General features: G+C 46.0%; 1 protein-coding gene across 3 annotated transcripts in view; it reads right to left on the reverse strand.

Moving 5' to 3' along the window:
• Window positions 1-21,214, reverse strand: part of Slc35e2b (solute carrier family 35 member E2B) — a 29,246-nt gene that overhangs the window by 6,696 nt on the left and 1,336 nt on the right. For all 3 annotated transcript variants that reach the window (XM_008852620.3, XM_029555825.1, XM_029555824.1), the window contains exons 2-5: window positions 8,069-8,546; window positions 7,758-7,893; window positions 7,223-7,350; window positions 2,269-2,389 (exon numbers count right to left, since the gene is read on the reverse strand). In XM_008852620.3, the coding sequence (XP_008850842.1) occupies window positions 2,269-2,389; window positions 7,223-7,350; window positions 7,758-7,893; window positions 8,069-8,390 (707 nt within the window). In that variant the 5' untranslated portion in view covers window positions 8,391-8,546. The remainder of the gene's footprint in view (window positions 1-2,268; window positions 2,390-7,222; window positions 7,351-7,757; window positions 7,894-8,068; window positions 8,547-21,214) is intronic.

Below are 21,214 nucleotides of genomic sequence, written 5' to 3' on the forward strand. Positions count from 1 at the left end.
GCTATATAGTGAGTTCAAAGGTAGCCTGGGCTATGTGAGCCCCTGTCTCAAAATCCCAGAAGAACCACTTGGGATAAAGTTCCCATAGATCTGCAGCCTCAGGGGCCAGACACTTGAGGACTTTCATGTGTGTATGATTTGAGACAACTGACCATACACATGAAGACCCCATTGGTAAAAACACAGAATTTATGACAGGTACACACAGGGAAGACACATCAATAGCCTGTGGGAAACTAAAACAATGCTGGCTTTATAAATGACCTCAGAGACCAGAAGTTGACATTGTAGGACTGCTGTCCAGACTCTGAAAGTAGAGAGGGTCCTAACTTAGTGCAAGCCAAGGCAGCATCAGTTCTCACTGGCAGATCATTACATAGGGAGGCTGTGTCAAGCAACGGGACAGCATGTATCATGTGTCAAGAACACCTACAGAGGTTTAGGAACTTACCCCACAGGGCAGTCAGAAATTATGTAAAGATTCATATTCCCCGTAGATTGGCTACTCAATAGGAGGCTTCAGTGTGTGTGCAGGACTTAGGGGGCTGTCATGAAAATCAGGCTGTGGAGAACATCTAGTCACAAAGCTCCTCAAACAACACATAACAAAACAGTGTACAAACAGGTTATGTGCTGTGACCTTTTTGGGTTCCTAAGAAACACAAAAGCAGTGCGACACAGAGGAGGAAATGCATCATTCAAGTGAAGGACAGGCTAAGGGTGGTTCCTATTTTTATGTAGCTGCTTAAGTCAGAACAGCAAGGCCAGCTGTTTTCTGTTAGCAATCGAGAGGTGATAAACTCTTGGACACTAGTGAGAGCCATTTCTCTCAAAAAACACAGGAGAAATGTGGATGGGGCTGGAGCAATGGCTCAACAGTTAAGAATGGGTACTGCTCTTAAGAGGACCAAGGTTGGGCTGGAGAGAGAGCACAGCGGTTAAAAACACTGACTGTTCTTGCAGAAGACCCAGGTTCGAATCCCAGCACCCACATGGCAGCTAACAACTGTCTGTAACGCCAGTTCCAGGGGATCCGACAGCTTCTTCTGTCTTCCTCAGGCATTGAACAACACGGGTGCACTTACCTACATGCAGGCAATACACACATAATAAAATATTTAAAAAAAAAAAGAGGACTAAGGTTTAGATCCTATCACCCATCTTGGGTAGCTCATAACTAACTACCTGTAACTCCAGTTCCAGGGATCTGACAGCCTCTTTTGGCCTCTGTAGGCACCATACACATGTGGTGCACATACATACACTCAGGCATACACACATACATACACATAAAATAAGGTTTTTTTAAGGAGAAACCTAAAAGTGATCAGTAGTTCTGGGAAGGCTTTCTTGGTGTTTTGGAGGGGACTTCAGTGACACGGCATGGACCAATGACCTGTCAGGTACCATAATTAGTCATCTCAACACTTTGGAGGTTGAAGCAAGAGGACTGCAAGTTCAAGGATATCCTGGACATTAAAGAAAAAAAAGAAAAGAAACAGGATTGGTATGTAGCATCTGTCGCTCAGTTTACTCCATGATCAGGACACTAGCACCACCAACCTGGCATTTCCCCAGGACCTTGCCGCATGGCTGGGAGATGGCTCTGGCCTCCTCCTTGGTTTTAGTTTGACTATGTAAGCATACAGGGCTAAGCTTTTACTATTTAGTCAGCTAACCATATGCCTATAATTATATTAATTACCAGGTCTGTGTAACCATATCCCTACCTACAGTTTTGTGTGTGTGTGCGTTTTGTGTGTGTGTGCGTTTTGTGTGTGTGTGATAATGTGAGCGCATGCAGGCCATGGTGCATGTGTGGAGGTCAGAGGACAACCTTAGGTGGTGGCTGTTTGTTTTAAAATAGGGCCTCACTATGTAACCCTGGCTGGCCTTGAGCTCGCAGCAATCCTCCCGCTTCATCTCCCAAATGCTGGGATTACAGGCCTGTGTGCCACCATGATAAGCCTAATAGTATACTGATTATCACAGTTATTATGCCTGTGTAACCATGTCCCTCCAGTTAGCTTATTAATAATCAGGACCATGCACCATCAAATTCCAGCTTGTTTGGGAGAAAATACATCTGATCTGGAATTTACTGTTGTACTAGTTGAGAAAAGGCAACACAGTGGAGCCTGGCTATGAGTCACAGGATTGGGTCTGAGCCAGCTTGGATTTGAACATCTGTGGACTGAGATGAAGGAAGACCAGCACAATTTCTTAAGCAACCCCCTCCACTCTGTTCCCATATGCTTTGTGACTCACCAATCCATGATGTTGGTGGATAATGCAGCCGAAAACCCCAGGACGTTGAAGCTTATCTCGGTAGCAGTGCACAGTGCTAGCCCTCCCATGACAGGGATAAGGGATAGACTGACCAGCAGCCCTAGCAAGAGTAAAACAGGTGACTGATGCAGGCCCCCTCCTAGGGCGGAGGCTATTCCTACCCATTTACAATACATGGGATTTTTGCTTTAATTCAAAAGTCAGGGCCAGTGAGACGGCCCAGTGGGTAAAGGCACTTGTTGCCAAGCTTGACAACCTAAGGTCAATCCCAGGACCACAGGGAGGAAAAAGAGAACCATCTCCCCAAGTTGTCCTCTGATGTCTACATGTGCACAATTACATGCTTGCGCGCACATGCGCACGCACGCACACACGCACGCACACACACACACACACAATAAGTTTTAAAAAACTAATGCAGTGGGACCATAGCAGACAGGAATTATCAAGGGAGAAAAGGAGATACTTTCAATGGGGAAGAAAGGGTTATTCAGGGAGAGAGGAGAGAAAAATAATGCCTAGGTTGTATTAAAAAAACAGGGAATCGGGGCTGGAGAGATGGCTCAGCAGTTAAGAACACTGGTTGTTCTTGCAAAAGACCCGGGTTTGAATCCCAGCTCCCACATGGCAGTTAATAACTGTCTAAAACTCCATTCCAAGGGGATCCAACAGCCTCTTCTGACCTCTGCAGACATTGCATGACACGGGTGTACTTACCTACAATGCAGGCAATACGCACATACCCATAAAATAAAAATAAATAAATAAATAAAAAAGCAAAAAAACAAAAAAAGGGAATCATATTAGTCTAAAAACCTACTGAAAAATTACACATACAGCCGGGTGTGGTGGCACATGCCTTTAATCTCAGCACTCAGGAGGCAGAGGCAGGAGGATCTCTGTGAGTTCAAGGCCAGCCTGGTCTACACAGTGAGTTCTAGGCCAGCTGGGACTACAGGGAGACCCTGTCTCAAAAAACACCAAAAAATAAAAATAAAAAAATTACACATACAATATCTTGTGTATAGTTCAGGTATATAGCTGAAGGCTACATAGCAAGAAATGATGTCAGACAGGAGAAACCTTTCTTTGAGTTGTTGGCCAGGGTAGTGCAAGAGACTCTCCCAATTACACAGGCTATTGCCACAGCCCTTGATTGCCTCCCAGAACTTGAAGGTAAGACCCTATTGCTGAAGACAGGTCAGGCTTTGGACACAGGATTTGGAACAATGGAGCTGGAACCAGCCTGGAAGCCACCTTTCCTGAAGCCTAGCCCTCATAGCTTTATGAGCACTCTTCAAGCCAGTAAGGGAGAACATCAATCTATGGTCCAACTCCAGATTTAAGGCCTAAAAACCACATCAATGACCAGCACAGCAAATAACATTGGTGCAGTAGTGGCACTTTTATCTGGGGGGTAATCAACAGCTACCTAATTGGACTTAAAGCCCACTTAATGGGAGGAAACTCATGTGTGGTACTGTAAACCTAGCCAAATATACATAGCTAGAGAGGTCATAGATCTTAGAGAAAACCCCAAGGCTGCCACATCTCTAGATAAATGTAACTTCTTACTATGTGCAAAGTGCGGATCCTTAAATTTACAGAAAAGTATCCTGGTCACCACCCATCAAAAAAGCTTATTTTTTTCAACAGAAAAAGATAAGAGTTCCACAACTCATCATATAAAGAGATTGTCTGTGAATTGCTCAAGCCTAAGTGGCACATCTACAATACAACTTCTACACCTAAAGCTCACAGAACATAGAACAAAGGATGAAGAGACACTGATACATCTTTCACTTCTCATCAATGAAGCTCACTCATCAACAGAGGGCCAAGAACACAAAAAAAAGGTCACAAATGGCCAAAACATAGAGAATAAGAGTCTACAGAGTGTGGGTCCCTGGACAGGACTCATTAAAATTCACCCACCTAAGAGCTCAGGTACCACTGTGGAAGAGGGGACAGAAAGATTTTAAGAGCTATGGAGGAGGTACATGACTATAGGGAAAGAGTCCTACAGACTCCTGGGATCCTCCTCATATGAACCTACAGCAGTGGTGTCAGCATGTACAAGACTCATGCAAACTCAAGCAGACAAAAAACCCAGCACAGAACTGTGGAAACAGACAGCAGGCCCCAGTCTTAGTCAAAGAATTATTGGCAGCTGATTACTGCTGGGTGAGGAAGAGCCGATCTTTTTTTTTTGGTCTTTTTGAGATAGGGTCTCCCTGTAGCCCCAGCTGTCCTGGAACTCACTATGTAGACCAGGCTGGCCTTGAACTCACATGCCTACAAAGAAAATGGTGAATGTTTGGATCTTTTTAAAAAGTTAATTAATAGTGACTCCTTTAAAAATTTTTTATTTTTCAACATTTATTATTTTTATTTTATGTGTATGAGTGTATTGTCTGCATGTATGTGAGTGCATCCATGTGGTGCAATGCCACAGAGGTCAAAGAGGGCTTCGGATTCCCCTGGAACTGGAGTTAAGGATGGGTCATAGCCGCCATGTGGGTACTGGGAATCGAACCCGGGTCCTCTGCAAGAGCAGTCAGTGCTCTTAACCACTTTGCCATCTCTCCAGCGCACCGCCCCCCCCTTTTAAAGGTGTGTGCCACCACGCCCAACTAGAGCTGGCACATGCCTTTAATCCCAGCACTCAGGAGGCAGACAAGGGTGGATCTCTGTGAGTTCAAAGCCAGCCTGGTCTACATAACAAGTTCCAGACCAGCTGGGGCTACAGGGAGACTCTGACTCAAAAAGACAAAAAAAAAAAAAGGCTGGGTGTGGTGGCCCATGCTTTTAATCCCAGCACTAGGGAGGCAGATCTCTGTCCCAGCCTGCTCTATATAGTGAATTCCAGGCCAGATGTGGCTACAAGGAGACCCTGTCTAAAAAAAAAAAAAAAAACAAAAGCAACCTCAAACACCCTCCAAATAATAATAATAATAAAAAAAAAAGTCAAGGATAAAACCTGGATTGGTACAGTTATACTGATGGGATTTTAAAACTTTTAATTATTGTGTGTGTGTGTGTACATGTGGATATACACAGGACATTGCCCATGTGGAGATCAGAAGGCAACCTGTGGGAGTCAGTTCTCTCCTTCCACCATGTGGGTCCTAGGGACTGAGAACCCAGGCTGGTAAACTTGGGTGACATTGTTGGTTCCTATTTTTTTTTTTAATAATAAACAACCCTTTATGCAACTGGTTTAAAATTTCTATTCAAGGGGCTGGAGAGATGTGGAGAGATGTCTGAGCAGTTAAGAGGGCTTCCTGCTCTTCCAGAGGACCTGTGTTCAGTTCCTAGTACCCATGCTGGGTGGCTCACAACTCCCTGCAGCTCCAGCTCCAAGAGATCTGACACCATTATTTGGCCTCTGTGTGCACCCACACACCTGTGGCATACATTCAGGAAAACACACATGTACACACAAAAAATCTTAAATTAAAAAAATATCTGTTTAGTGCAATGAGAACCACCACATCCCCCCACATTTATTTTGGAGATGGTGTCAGGTACTCTTTGGCACCTCTTCAATTTTATTTCAATTTATTTATTTATTTTTAAATATTATATTTTATGTGTATGAGTGTATTGCCTGCATGTGTGTAAGTGCATCCGTGTCGTGCAATGCCCGCAGAGGTCAGAAGAAGGTGATGGATCTCCCTGGAACTGGAGTTACAGATGGTTGTTAGCCACCATGTGGGTGCTGGGAATCAAACCTGGGTCCTCTGCAAGAGCAGTCAGGGCTCTTAACTGCTGAGCCATCTTCTCCAGCCCCTTATTTATTTATATTTTATTTTATTTTATTTGTTTTTTTGGTCTTTTTGAAGCAGGGTCTCCCTGTAGCCCCAGCTGTCCTGGAACTCACTATGTAGATGAGGCTGGCCTTGAACTCAGAGATCCACCTGCCTCTGCCTCCCGGGTGCTGGGATTAAAGGCATGAGCCATCATGCTTGGCTTGTTGTTTGTTTTTTGAGATAAGGTCTCATGTATCTTAGGTTGGCCTCAAACTCACTAAGTAGCCAAAGATGACCTTAAACTCATGATCCTTCTACCTCCACCTCTCAAGTGCTATGATTCAGTGCAAGTGAGCTGCCACGCCTATACGCAGTACTGGGGAATCAAAGCCTTCATGCCTGCTAGGCAAGTACTCTACATCCCCAGCCCTGGTTCTGGTTTACAAAGACCTAAGATGTGTGTAATTCCAAAGGCACATGTGAGAGAAGTCTTGTGGCCATCCTGGTCTTCTCCCTTTTGCCCCTTTAGGTGGACACCTGCCTTTATTTCAAGGTAATGTCTTTGTGTGTACGTGTGGCAAGCACTCTGTAACTATGCTGTATCTTTCTTATATGTTTTTCTGCATTTTGTTTTCACATAATGATCTTGAATATTCTGATTTCTAAAAGGTTTATAAGTGTGTGAGTCTGACATGCCACAAGAAATAATCGTACATTGCTAAAATAAATCTGATCTGCCTAAGCCTTGGGGAGGATAGAGAAGCAGTTGTCTAAAGACTCATAAACAGCCTGGGGAGGCCACCTGACTGTCCACTGAAGAGAGAGCCCCTGCCCTCGAATATGGCCCCTGCCATATCATCTCTGGATCAAAGATCAGCCTCTGGAGAGATATGCCTGATATTCATTTCCCGGTTCCCACCCATCTCCTGACCTAGCTGGGACCCATGAGGCACAGTCCTTCTCTGACTCTCTCATGTTTCCATGAGAAAAACCCCTGCATAGTGGGCTGAAGAAGCATGTGCTCAAGGAACTGCACGAGCCACGTGTAACTGCCAAGAAAAGCTCAGGAGGGAAGGGAATCTCTGAGGAGCTGAACACACCCCAGCACAGGGCGGGCAGGTAGAGGAAGAGAATTATGAGGTCTAGTCAAGGCAAAAGGTCAGGACCAGGAGAGTCCCTACCTGTGTACTCCCCCAGAATCATCCGAGACATGATCACAGTGAAAATGGGAGCCGAGCTCTTCACCGTCTCAGCAAAGGAAACGGCCACATTCTTCAAGCTGACCAGCCCCAAAACCACTGTTGCAAACCTCAAAACAAGCAAAGAGCACCATGAGAGGGGACCTTTCTGCTTACTGGCCAGAGGCTCCAAGTGGTCAGTCATGACCAGTGGGTACATCTGGCCCCTCCTCCCACCACAAGGTTGGATCATCAGGAAAGAGTGACTCCATTACACCCAAGGGTGCCAAATACATCACCTTCCAACTGCTACTGAATACCTTTTATGGCTACCTTGTAAAGAATCCGAGTGAATGCATGTGGCATTAAGGGCCACAAAACCAAATCTACTTACTGTCTCACATCTGAGACAGTGCACTCTGTGCCCTGAACACATGCCCAGCAGCACTAATTACCACAGCCACCAACAGGGTTCCCACACAGTAACCAGATTGGTATTTTATATATAAAAACACAACTAGACAGTCAATACATTTACCTCATGAGGCCCACAAAGAGCATAGTCATGATGAAATTGGGTGGATAGGAGAGCCGGGCTTTGTGCTGATATAAACAGCAAGGAACAAATATCTTAACACATCCAATTAACGTGGTTGACAGCATCTGCACGGCACCTGTGGAGGGAGGCATGTGGCCAAGCTCAGAACAAGTAATTTCCCTTCTCATCATAAGCAGATGCCCAAAAGCACATCTGGCTAATTACCTTTATCCCTTTCCCACCCTCCTGGTAGCCTCTGGCAACTGTGCACTGGGGCCAGTAGGTGCACATGGCAGGCAAGGTGGTGTTACCTAGCATGCTGGGCTCGCCCTCCAACAGGGACAGGATATACTTGTTGAGGAAGAGTGTGCAGAAGCTGAAGAAGAACCACAGCGTGAGGTAGATGAGTGCCCTTGAACTCCACACACCCAGGTCCGACTCAATGACGGTAGTCTCCGTGATGGTGACAGTGAGCAGGCTCTCCTCCGAGCTGCTCTCACCTTTGGTAAAGACAATCTTCTCGCTTCGGTGACTGAAAAGAGAGCCCCAGGTGAGGAGCGGTTTTCCTTTTAGCTCCTCTTCGCAGCCAGGCACAGACTCCTCCAGTGCTTGGGATTTTGTGGAAGATGACATGCTGAGACCACTTGCAAGCTTTTCTCAAGGATGGACAGCATGGACCACGACAACTGCTCAGATACAGAGTCACAGCTGAGGAAGGAGGCAGCAGTCCGGGTCTGCATGAATGTAGCCCACAACGTGCCTATCTCCAGCAGAGTGTGGAAGCAGAGGCTAAAATGTTAAGAGAAGAGAACGTTACTGATTTTGAACACTTAATGTTCTTTTTTACATTGTGTATGTGCGGCCTCTCATGTGAAGGAGTGTGGACGTGTTCTTTTTTACATTGTGTGTGCGGCTTCTGCATGTGAAGGAGTGTGGACGTGTTCTTTTTTACATTGTGTATGTGCGGCCTCTCATGTGAAGGAGTGTGGACACACACAAACAGTCGGAAGAATCTCGGCTCTTCACTTTTCACTTTTTTGACACATTATTTCTTGTTTGCTGCTCTGCCAGGCCAGCGGACCCATGAGCTTCCAAGAAGTCTCCTGTCTCTGCCTCCCATTTTGCCAAAGCAGCACTGGGATTAGACTTGTGCTGCCATAGCCAGCTCTTATATGGGTTCTGCAAATTCTGAACTCAGGTCTTGACACTTGCAAGGCAAACACTTTACCCATTAAAAATTTAATTATCGTAGCCTTTAATCTCAGCATTGGGGAGGCAAAAGCAAGTGGATTTCTGTGAGTTTGAGGCCAGCCTAATCTCCATAGTGAATCCAGGCCAGCTATGGCTCCAGGGAGACCCTGTCTCAGAAAGACCCAAAACAAAAGAAACAAAAAACTAAAAAATTTAATGACCATAAGAGTTTTAATCAACTAGCATGGTGGCAGAGATCTATAATGCAGCACTTGGAGATGGAGAAGAAGGGTTAGGTCTTTAAGATCATCTTTGGCCACATATCAAGTTTGAGGCCATACTGGGCAGGCTACATAAGACCTTATTTCAAAATACCAAAAAACAAAAAGAAAAAAGGGGAAGGGGGAGATGGTTTAGTTGCTTAGCGTGCTTATTGTTCAAGCATGAGGACCTAAGTTCCAATTCATAGCATCCACATAAAAGCTGGGAATGGGGGCTGGAGAGATGGCTCAGCAGAGCACTGACTGCTCTTGCAAAGGACCTGGGTTCAATTCCCAGCACACACATGGCGGCTATGAACCGTCCTTAACTCCAGTTCCAGGGGAATCCGAAGCCCTCTTCTGACCTCCACGGCATTGCACAAGGGTGCACTCACATATATGCAGGTAATACACTCATACACATAAAATAAAAATAATTGGAAAAAAAAAAGCTGGGAATGGCTACATGTTCTGGGCAGCCAGCCTAGCTGAAATGGTAAGCTTCAGGTTCAGGGAGAGATCCTGTCTCAAGGGACTAAGGGGGAGAAGTGATAGAGCAGGACACCCAACATCTTCCTCTGACCTCAAAATGTGGATTGGAGTACCTATGCACACATATGCATGCAGATTACACACATACACGTATATCCCCCATAAATGTACTATATACCACACACATGTAAACACATACCACATGCATACACACACGTGTACACATACAAGCCTTTAAAAATAATTATTTCGGGTACATGATGTGTGTCTGTGGGCACACATGCCATAAAACGTGTGGAGGTGTGGTGGTTTGAATGAGAATGTCCTCCACAGACTCCAAGTGTTTGGACATTTTGTCCCCAGATGATGGCGCTGTTTTGTGAGGGTTTAGAAGGTGTGGCTATCCTGGAGGAAGCATGTCACTGTGGGTGGGCTTAGAGAGTTCTTAAGCCTTGCCAGATCTCCTGTTGCTCTTCTGTTTCCTGTGCCTTCGTGATGATGTGAGAGATTAGCTTCTGCTGCTCCAGCACCTCCAGCCACCATGTCTCCCTGCCATGATGGACTGTAATTCCCGTGGAACCATAAGCTCAAATAAACTCTTCCTTTTATAAATTGCTTGGGTCAGTGTTTCTATCACAGCAACAGAAAAGTGACTAATACAGGAGGTCAAAGAACAACTCTGTGGAGTTGTTCTCTCCTTTTTTTTTTTTTCGGTCTTTTTTGAGACAGGGTCTCCCTGTAGCCCCAGCTGTCCTGGAACTTGCTATGTAGACCAGGCTGGCCTCGAACTCACAAAGATTTGCCTGTCTCTGCCGCCCAAGTGCTGGGATTAAAGGCGTGCCCGGCTCAATTCTCTTCTTTTGCCATGTGGGTTCTGGAAAACAAACTTGGGTCTCCAACCTTGCACAGCAAACACATTTACCCACACTGAGCCATTTCCATGGCTCACAAAAAAAGTTTTGGGTTTTTTTTTTTTTTTTGGTCTTTTTGAAACCAGCTGGCTTTAAACTCAGAGATCCACCTGCCTCTGCCTCCCTAGTGCTGGGATTAAAGGCATGTGCCACCACACCCAGCTCACAAAAAGTTTTAATCTTCAAGGTGAAATAACTTTGAAAATATAAAAATGAGCCGGATGTGGTGGCGCACGCCTTTAATCCCAGCATTCAGGAGGCAGAAGCCGGTGGATCTCTGTGAGTTCAAGGCCAGCCTGGTCTTATGTAATGAGTTCCAGGACAGCTGGAGCCACAGGGAGACCCTGTCTCAAAAAGACCAAAAAAAATGTGTGTGTGTGTGTGTATGTATATAAATGGGGGCTAGAGATGGTTCAGCAGTTAAGAGGACCTGGGTTTGGTTCCCAGCACCCACATGGTGGAAAACAGCTGTCTATAACTCCAATTCCAGGGGATCCAACACCCTTTTCTGGCCTCTACAGGCAATGCACGACATGGTTGCATTTACACACATTCAGACAAAACACTCATATACAGCCAGATGTGGTGGCGCCTTTAATCCCAGCACTTGGGGGGCAGAGCTAGATGGATCTCTGTGAGTTCAAGGCCAACCTGGTCTACATAGTGAATTCCAGGCCAGCTGGGACTACAGTGAGACCCTGTCTCAAAAAGACCAAACAAACAAAAAAACCCAAACACTTATATACATAAAATAAAAAATAGGCTGGGCGTGGTAGTGCATGCCTTTAATCCCAGCACTTGGGAGGCAGAGACAGGCGAATCTTTGTGAGTTCGAGGCCAGCCTGGTCTACACAGTGAGTTCCAGGACAGCTGGGGCTACAGGGAGACCCTGTCTCAAAAAGACAATAATAAATAAATAAATAAATCAAAATAAAATAATAAAAATATTAAAAACCCACAAATATGGAATTTGGGTCTTATTTTCAAATTTTGTTAGTCCACTGGCCCTAAAAAAACAGAAAATGACAACTCAAGGATTTTGTGCTGAGGTGGTCCAACCCTAACTGCCCCCACTCCCATTTCTCTCCTCTAGTAAATACTGCCACAACTAGTTCAATCCCTGGGACCCACAGGTGAAGGAGGAGAATCAACACCCATTAGTTGTTCTCTGACCTCCACATGCACACTATGGCACATGAGCATGTGTGTGCACACACATAAACATAATTTTTTTTTTTTTGAGACAGGGTCTCCCTGTAGCTCTAGCTGTCCTGGAACTCACTATGTAAACCAGGCTGACCCTGAACTCACAGAGATCCACCTGCCTCTGCCTCCTAAGTGCTGGGACTAGAGGCGTACGCCACTGTGCCCGGCTATAAATGTAACTTTTTTAAAGGCTGCAACAGGGGAATGCTGGAGGCTGTGTGGAGGGGATAGCTGTGCTGCCAGAGATAGAGTCCCCAGATGGCAGCCACTCTCTTGCTTTGAGAAACTAGCAGTCCAACCCCAGTAGACACAGAACAGAGTGATGCACACATTCTCTTGCTGCCCTTCCTCTGCCCTTCTGTTCTGGCCATGGTCTGAAGCCTTAGCCTCCTGTTGTGAAATAAACAGTACCACAGTCCACCCACAGGATGTGCTTGGATGGTGGGGTGGGTTCACAGACTATGCCTCCTGCATAGCATCCGTTCCTTTCTCCAGGAAAAAAAGCAAGGGCCTAGGAGACTTAATGACCCATATCATCCAACTTCTTGGACAAAGGACAAGGACAGAATGTACTAGGATCTGCTTAACCTCATGGCCAGGGCAAGGATGTACCTGAGCCCAACCACAAGTGTTGTTAGCTATGCCTTTGGAGCTACTGTGTGCTGTGCTGTAAGAACAAACTTCAGAAATGTCTATGGCATCATAGCATGTGATGTGCCATCACCCCCACCTTGGTCATCAGCTCCAATGGGGTGAATTTGGCCTTTCACAGTGGAGCAGGACAGGCAGGGGAAACCAGGCTCCATTAACAGACATCTACTGCTGCCCACCATATCTAGAGCAAGGCCCAGAGAATCCTCCAACACCAGTATGGACACCTGCCTCCAGTGTACAATCTTTCTGTGGCAACTGGCATTTTGACAAACCACCTATCCAGTCTGGTAATGACCGAACACCGAGGAAGCACAAGGCATGTAGGCCTTGGCCACCAAAAACCCATGACTCACTGGACAAATGCTTTTCTCTTTTACTTTTTAAAAAAAATATATATTATTTATCATTTTTATTTTGTGAGTGTACTGCCTGCATGTATGTGAGTGCACCTGTTGTGCAATGCCGTGGAGGTCAGAAGAGGGCATCAGATTCCCCTGGAACTGAAGTTAAGGATAGTTCGTAGATGCCATGTGGGTGCTGGGAATTGAACCTGGGTCCTCTGCAAGAACAGCCAGTGTTCTTAACAGCTGAGCCGTCTCTCCAGGCCCTTTTTAAGTTTTTAAAATTACGTATTTATTTGTGTGTGTGAGTGGGTATACACGTGCCACAGCACGCCTGTGGAGGTCAGAGGAGTCAGTTCTCTCCTTCTACCAGGTAAGCCCCAGGAACTGAACTCAGGTCATCATGGAGGTTAGCGCCTTTGCCCACCAACTACTTCCATGGCAGCTGCTTTTCTGTGTCCAAATGCCTCTGGAGTCAGGGCCTGAGTAAAAGTATCCTGAAGCATGAACATGGGTGTCAGGTGGGGATGAAACCTGCAGAGGCTGAGACCTGGGCAGCAGAGAGAGGAGAAAATGACAGGAGGTAGCATCAGACCTACAGCCCATGCTTGGGGTACAAAGAAGCCAAGGGAAAAGCAGAGCCAGGAGAGTGGCCAGTACTGAAGAACTACCTCTGGGTAGCTGGACAGAAATAGAACAGGCCTCAGGTCATGGAGTCAGCCCAAAGCAAGCCTCAGCAGAACACACAGGAAGGTAGTCCCCAGTGCTCACTGAAAGCTTGGTGAAGATCAGGAGAGACAGGAGAGGAAGGAACAGGGAGGGAAGAGAAGAAAGAACACCTGCAGCTGCAGGAGGAGGAATTCTGTAGCAGACTCCTGAGCAAGGAGGGTGCATCTTTAAAGAAAACGAAGGGGCCCCTGAAATCAGGAACAGAGCAGCACAAACAAAAAATCCCACCAGGTGTCTCCCACTTCACCCTGAGGGCAAGTGAACAAGTGGCCACCTAGAAGCTTCCTCTAGGCAGTCGTGAGGGGTCCCAGTTATGATGGCCATGGCTATGACATGGGGAGGCTCTGGGTCCTGCCATACCCTCAACAAGAAGCAAGGGGAGCTGAAGGATGGGTGGTAACAAGGCTGATCTGGAGTCCTGCCTGGGACACACCCCACAGAGCCACAGGAGCCCCAGCTGTGGACAGTGTAAATGGAGGAGCAAGTTTAGGAGAAACTTTGGTGGTCAGGGCCCCAGGTACAGACAAAACGCTCAGTGACTAAACAAAGATCAGTTGCTGAGGGGCCAGTCGGGGAAGAACAGCTGCCTGCAGCTTCAGGGAGGTCACTGACCCAGATGGAGCCCACAAAGAGCTGTCACTAAAGCTGTCAGGCAGACAAGAACTGATCACAAAGACCAACAGGCAAAAATCATCAGGTACGAAGGGAACTGGGTAGACCGCCTAGAGACAGGACCTGGAGCTTTCCTTTAGCTCCACGATAGTCTGCACCCTGTCATACTTTCCCCACACGCTGTTTTCTCACTCCAAAGAAGGAGTCATGGCTTTACCCTGAAGAAACTGGCAGATGACACCATGACCAGGTGGTCAAAGTTAAACTACCAGATAAGAGACATGGTGATGTCCCAGCCCTGTGCAGGGGTCTGAGCAGCACCCTGGCCAAAGCTGAATTCAGCTTGCTGATTAGTCAAGAGTGTTATTTCCTGGTGTAGACAGTTGTACATTCATTTTGTTGGTAAACTGTCATGCGTTGTTTGAGCTCACTGAGAAGCTGGCTTGGAAGTGGAGTTGCTCCCGACATTTCAGATCCAAGCAGGTTTGTCTCAAAGTGTCCTCTGAGACCCGTCTGGGGATTTTCTAACCCACCCCCAACCCTAACAGAGAGGGGAGAGAACAGTAAAATAGCCCAAGAGTAAAAACAACTAAACCACAATTTCCAACAGATATTGTTTATCCCTGGACATAAAAGAACGTTTGGTGGGAAAGACAAGTCAGAAGTTCAGCTGTGGAAATGAGAGAAAGCTGGCCTGGGAACTCCAGCTGACCACCTCAGCTTCCCAAGTTAGCGTCTGCTGGGTGTTGTGAGTGCTCAACTGGACGATGTTATCTCTATCTGCTGCTATTTGTTCTTTTCCTTGGAAGCCTCACCCAAGGGGACACTCTGCTCCGCCCAGGATTCAATGGGAACGCCAGCTGACTGACTGAATGAGGCTTCCCCAGTCAATTTCTGTTGGATGTTTCCAGTATCTGATTTAATGTTTTCCGTCTGTCTCCCTCTCCCTCTCCCTTTCCTTCTCTTTGTCTGTCTTGCTACTTATTCATCTACTTTGGTTTGCTATATACTTCATAAATTCATTTATTCAAAATTCAAAGTACAGCTACCATAGATCATTCTCCAGACCACATGGACCAACAGTCCTACTAAGAACATGTAAGGAACATGTAGTTGAGCATTCTGGTGAGCTGAGGTTCACAGGCAAACCCATACAATTCTTCTGTAAGACAAAAAGCTTCTCAAAATTGTGAAATGTTTAAAATTGTTTAAAAAGCCTTCAAATGATGGTTAGGCAAAACAAAACTAAACAATAGAATCAAGTTATTATAGGAGCCAGGCTTCACGATGCACACCTGTAATCGCAGGTCTCAGGAGGATCACAGACCAGCCTGGGCTACATAGCAAGACCATGTCTCAAAAGAACAAGCACTGAGAGGGTTAATGAAATGGCTTAGCAATGAAAAGCTCTTGTTGGGCTAGAGAGATGGCTCAACTGCTAAGAGTTGCTCTTGCAGAGGACCAGGGTTCAGTTTCCAGCACTGACATAGTGCCTAACAACTGTCCTTAATTCCAGTTCCAGGCGACCTAACACCCTCTTCTGACCTCCATGGGCACTACATGGTACTGGTGCACTCATATACATGCAGGTAATACATTCATGTACATAAAATAAAAATAAGTAAAATATTTAAAAATAATGCTGAGGGGCTGGAGAGATGGCTCAGCAGCTAAGAACACTGACTGTTCTTGCAGAAGACCCAGGTTCGAATCCCAGTGCCCACATGGCAGCTAACAACTGTCCGTAACTCTAGTCCCAGCCTCTTCTGACCTCTGAGGGCATTGCACAACATGGGCGCACTTACCTACATGCAGGCAATACAGGCATACACATTAAAAAAAAAAAAAAAAAAAGCCAGAGTTGGCTATGGTAGCACAAGCCTGCAATATCAGTAGGTGGAAGCAGGATCAAGAAGTCAGAGCCAGCACAGTGAGTTTGGGGTAGCCTGATCTGCAAAGCACAAAGAAAAGATTATTTCATTTGAAAAAAAAAAAACAACAAATAAACCAACCATTTGTGTTAGGGCTGGAGAGAGGGCTCACTGGTTAAGAGCATTAGCTGTTCTTGGAGAGAACTACGATTCAGTTCCCAGCACCCACATTAGGCAGCTAACAATTATCAGACAGCTAACATCAGTTAACATCAGGCAGCTAACTCCAGCTCTGGGAAAGCCAATGTCCTCTTCTGGCCTCTGTGGGAACCAGGCATGACTGTGGTTCATATACACATATATAGGCACTAACACATGCATGAAATAAATCTTTAAAAACTTTTTTTTTTTTTTTTTTTTTTTTTTTCTTGAGACAGGGTCTCCCTATAGCCCCAGCTGACCTGGACTCACTGTGTAGACCAGGCTGGCCTTGAACTTGGTCTACATAGTGAGTTCCAGGACAGCTAGGGCTACAGGGAGACCCTGTCTCAAAAAGACAAAAAAAAGAAAACCAACTTTTCATTTTATGTGTATGAGTGTATTGCCCACATGTGTGTTAAGTACACCAATGTTGTGCAATGCCCGAGGAAGTCAGAAGAGGGCATCAGATTCCCCTGGAAGTGGAGTTACAGATGGTTGTTAGCCACTATATGGGTGTTAGGGCTTGAACCAGGGGCCTCTGCAAGAGCAGTCAGTGCTCTTAACTGTTGAGTCATCGCTCCAGCCCCCAAAATAAATATTTTAAAAATCTATTTTAGCTACCTAGAATGCAGCACAGAAACATGAGATTAAAATACTAAGGAGGTAGCAGGCATGGTAGCTCATGACTTTAACCCACCACTTGGGAGGCAGAGGCAGGTGGATTACTCTAAATTCCAGGTAAGCCTGGTCTACATAATGAGTTCTAGGGTAGCTACAGAACTACTTAGTGAGACCTAGTCTCAAACAAACAAACAAACAAAATACTAAGGAGGGCATGCTGGTACATGCCAGCACTCAAGAAGAAAGTAGAGGCTGAAGGATCTCTGTGAGTTTGAGGCCAGCCTGGCCTACATAGTGAGACCTTGTCTAAAATAAAATAATGAGGTTTTCCCTCCTCCTCCTCATTTTTTTTTTTTTTTTGGTCTTTTTGAGACAGGATCTCCCTGTAGCCCCAGGTGACCTAGACAGAACTCACTACATAGACCAGGCTGGCCTCAAACTCAGAGATCCACCTGCCTCTGCCTCCTGAGCATTAGGATTAAAGGCGTGTGCCACCACGCCTAGCTAAATAATTTTTAAAATAAGATAAAATACAAAGGAGATTTTAACAGAATCCTGAGGACTTAATAAGGACAGAAGTCCCAGGAGAAGCCAGGTATGGTACACAACTTTAACCCCAGCACGTGGGAAGAAGGTGAATTTTTGTGAGTTCAGGCCAGCCAGGGCTACACAGTGAGAGTCTGTTTCAAAAAAAAAAAGCCTCAATAACAACTATAAATAATAAGAAAAATAAAAATTTAGCATTCTAGAAGGGCCAGGGCTGGTATCAAAGGCCTATAATTCCAGTTACCCAAGAAGTTCACATGTTCAAGGCCTACCTGGGCTACAGAATTAGTTCAAGGATAGCCACTGGGCTGTCCAGTGAGACACTGAGACAAAAAAGAAGCTTGGGGATATAGTCAGGGTTAGAATGCTAACCTACTATGAGTGAGGCCCTGTGTTCAAATCTCAATACAATTTAAAAAATCATGAATCATAAATCACATGGTCACATTAAGGGAGGGGGAGAGGAAAGCTGGGCATGGTGGCACATACCTTTAATCCCAGCAGAGGCAGGCAGATCTCTGTGAGTTCAAGGCCAGCCTGGTCTATGTAGTGAGTTCCAGGTCAGCTGGGGCTATAGGGAGACCCTGTCTCAAAAAGATGCCCCCCCCAAATAAAACCCCCAAAACAGAAGGGCGAGGGGAACCCGCTGAGCAGTATTTAGGTCATATAGGAAAGACAAAGGGCTCTGAGCAACATGAGTGCAAACTAAGACCCTGCTGTCTTGCAAAGTTAAGGGTCAGGGATTCCAGATTGAGCAGTAAGTAAATACTGTGGTTGACGGGAACCAGATTCAGCAGTAAAGACAGTTATTGATTCAGGCAATATGTGCCGGGCCCACAGTTCCTGTGCAGTGTTCTCAATAAACTACTTTGCCCCCGCTCCATAAAAGACAGTTACCAATCCAGAGCAACAAAGAATAGAACAGTGTAGTGTTAGCTGGGGTAGAGGTGTGAAGTTAGCTGTAGGCATCCTGATCATTTTAAGAATTGTAGAATTGGCTGGGCGTGGTGGCACAGGCCTTTAATCCCAGCACTTGGGAGGCAGAGGCAGGCAGGTCTCTGTGAGTTCAAGGCCAGCCTGGTCTACATAGTGAGTTCTAGGACAGCTGGAGCTACAGGGCGACCCTGTCTCAAAAAGACCAAAAAAAAATAAATAAATAAAGAATTAAAGAATTAGTAGATCACCATTTAGGCTGGGTGTAGTGGCACACATTTTTACTCCCAGCATTCAGGAAGCAGAGGTACATGGATCTCTGTGAGATCAAGGTCAGCCTGGTCAAGTTCCAGGCCAGGTATGACTTGAGAAAGACCCTATCTCAAAATAAAACAAAATAAAACAAAACAAAACCAAACAAAACAAAACAAATCACCACTTGGTGATAATAATTTTATGGCATCCATGAGGATCCTGGGGTTTGAGCCTCAGCGCCATACAAACTACACACACACACACACACACACACACACACACACACACACACCATAAAGTGAAATGACAAATCACAACTGGGAGAAGATTGTCACAAGAGGACAAAGGACTCATGTTTAGTGTATGAAGACTACATCAACAGGAACACAAGTAGAACTATACCCTACTGGGGATGTCACTCTCTGCTTGGCAGAGGCCTGAGAAATGCCTCAGCCTCAGGAGGTCAGGAGCTGGGCAGCCTCTATCACAAGTCTCCCTTGAAGCTGCAGCTGCTATTGGCCAGATTAGCTCTCATCTGAATGCTCAACTGGGGGCCCTAGAGCCATACCCACTCATGTGGATGACAGGACTCAAGTCTTCACTTGCCTCTGGCAGAAGCCTCATGCTTTTCCACAGGGACTCTCGCAACCTAGCAGCTCAGCTACAGGTGACAGCCTTCACTCTTCCCATCTAGAAGCAAGGCCCTTGGAGGCCAAGGGGGGCCACTTGGGGCTACCTCATAGGCTGCCTACCACAGCCTTGTCCTCTCAGCTGGCAACCAGAGAATCATACCCCATCGAGGGAGCTTACAGCGTTCAAACGCTTAAACAGTTCAGGTTTTCACATGGTGGAATACCGAACAGCACGGCCATCTCCACGAAGCCGCATGTAGACAGAAGCAAGCAACCGTTCTAATCTGTGACTGGTCAGAAAGCTACATCTTGGACAACTGCTGAGGAGGGAGCAAAGATCTTTAGGGGTAGAGTCCAGCTCTACAGGTGAACCCCAAGGCTAGCCTTGGCAGATTCTGACTCAGCCAGTCCTGGCTGCCAGGTTTTCACGGCCAGTTCTCTTTTCGCAGACTACAACTCGCATGAGTTTCAGAGAGAAGAAAGTCTTGCCCTGCAAAAGACTGAGGGTCTTCAGAGATCTGGCAATAAGCTGCTGGTTTTTAAGAACTGGCAGCTGACCTGACCTTCATAAGCCTGGAACCACCAGTCAGTGGCTGACCTTGAACTTGGGGTACACAGAGCAGAGCAACAGCTGCCTACACTATCACCCTACCTATCACTGGCCATAAAGGTCTGAGTCACCAAGTCCCTCTCAGGTTATAAAGTGCATCCAGAAGAACAGATAACTTAGTTCAATGAGGCAGGTGCACACACCTTTAATACTAGCACTCAGGCCGAAGATGGATCTCTGGGAGTTCTAGGCTAGCTAGGGTTATATAGTGAGGCCCTGTTGCAAATGAAAAAGAAAAACTAAGCTGTAACTTCCTTTTTGCTGGTCTATGAAACTCCGTTGTTGGTCGGGGGCTGGCTCCTGAACTTCTGTTCCAGGCCCTGCCCAAAATGTATACACAAGTTCTGAAGGGAAAACAAGGGGCACGGGTACTGGAGAAGCAGGGGACACGGAGTCAAGAACCACCAGGACGGCAGTTCCCTGCCGCACCCAAGGGCCAGTGAGACGACTATTTTTGGAAACAAGTTCATGAACTTGAACTTGTCTGGATGGCTACCCTTCATGAACTTGTCATTCTCCTGTCTCAGTCACCTGAGGGCTGTAATTATAGGCATGGCCCACCATGCTCAGCTCAAAATATCATTTCTTTTTCCATCCAATTTTTAGTTTTTGCAAGCTCTTGGCCCATGGACACCAGGTAAAGAACGTCTGCCCAGGACTGGAGACATGGTTCAGTGGTTAAACACACTAGCTGCTCCTGCATTAGTTTGGTTCCCAGCACCAACATGGCACCTAACAACCATCCATAACTTCAGTTCCAGGAGATCTGAGACCCTCTTCTGACCTCTGTGGGCATTGCATGAGTGTGGTTCACGTACTTACATGTAAAACAGTAAAACACATTAAAAAAAAAATTTAAAAAAAATTTAGGCTGCATATGGTGGTAAACACTTTTTTTTTTTTTTTTTTTTTTTTTTTTTTTGTCTTTTTGACAGGGTCTCCCTGCAGCCCAAGGTATAAAGAATGTTCTGGGGCTTCAGATTCCCCTGGAACTGGAGTTAAGGACGGTTCATAGCTGCCTTGTGGGTGCTGGGAATCAAACCTGGGTCCTCTGCAAGAGCAGTCAGTGCTCTTAACCGCTGAGCCTCTTTATGGGATGGATGCACGCTATTAAAAATAAATTTGACAGCCGGGCGTGGTGGTGAACGCCTTTAATCCCAGCACTCGGGAGGCAGAGCGAGGCGGATCTCTGTGAGTTCTAGGCCAGACTGGTCTACATAGGGCGTTCCAGGCCAGTTGGGGCTACAGGGAGACCCTGTCTCAAAAAGACAAAAAAAAAAAAAAAAAAAGCCACTGAACAATGCCTCCGTCTCTAAACTGCAGTGTTCTGTTTTATTCTTTTGCAGCAGTTTGCTGCGTGCTCAAGGATTCAGACGGCGAGTATTGCAGGGA

The sequence above is a fragment of the Nannospalax galili genome, unplaced genomic scaffold (genome assembly GCF_000622305.1).
Source record: "Nannospalax galili isolate Female #2095 unplaced genomic scaffold, S.galili_v1.0 scaffold806, whole genome shotgun sequence".
Lineage (NCBI taxonomy): Eukaryota > Metazoa > Chordata > Mammalia > Rodentia > Spalacidae > Nannospalax > Nannospalax galili.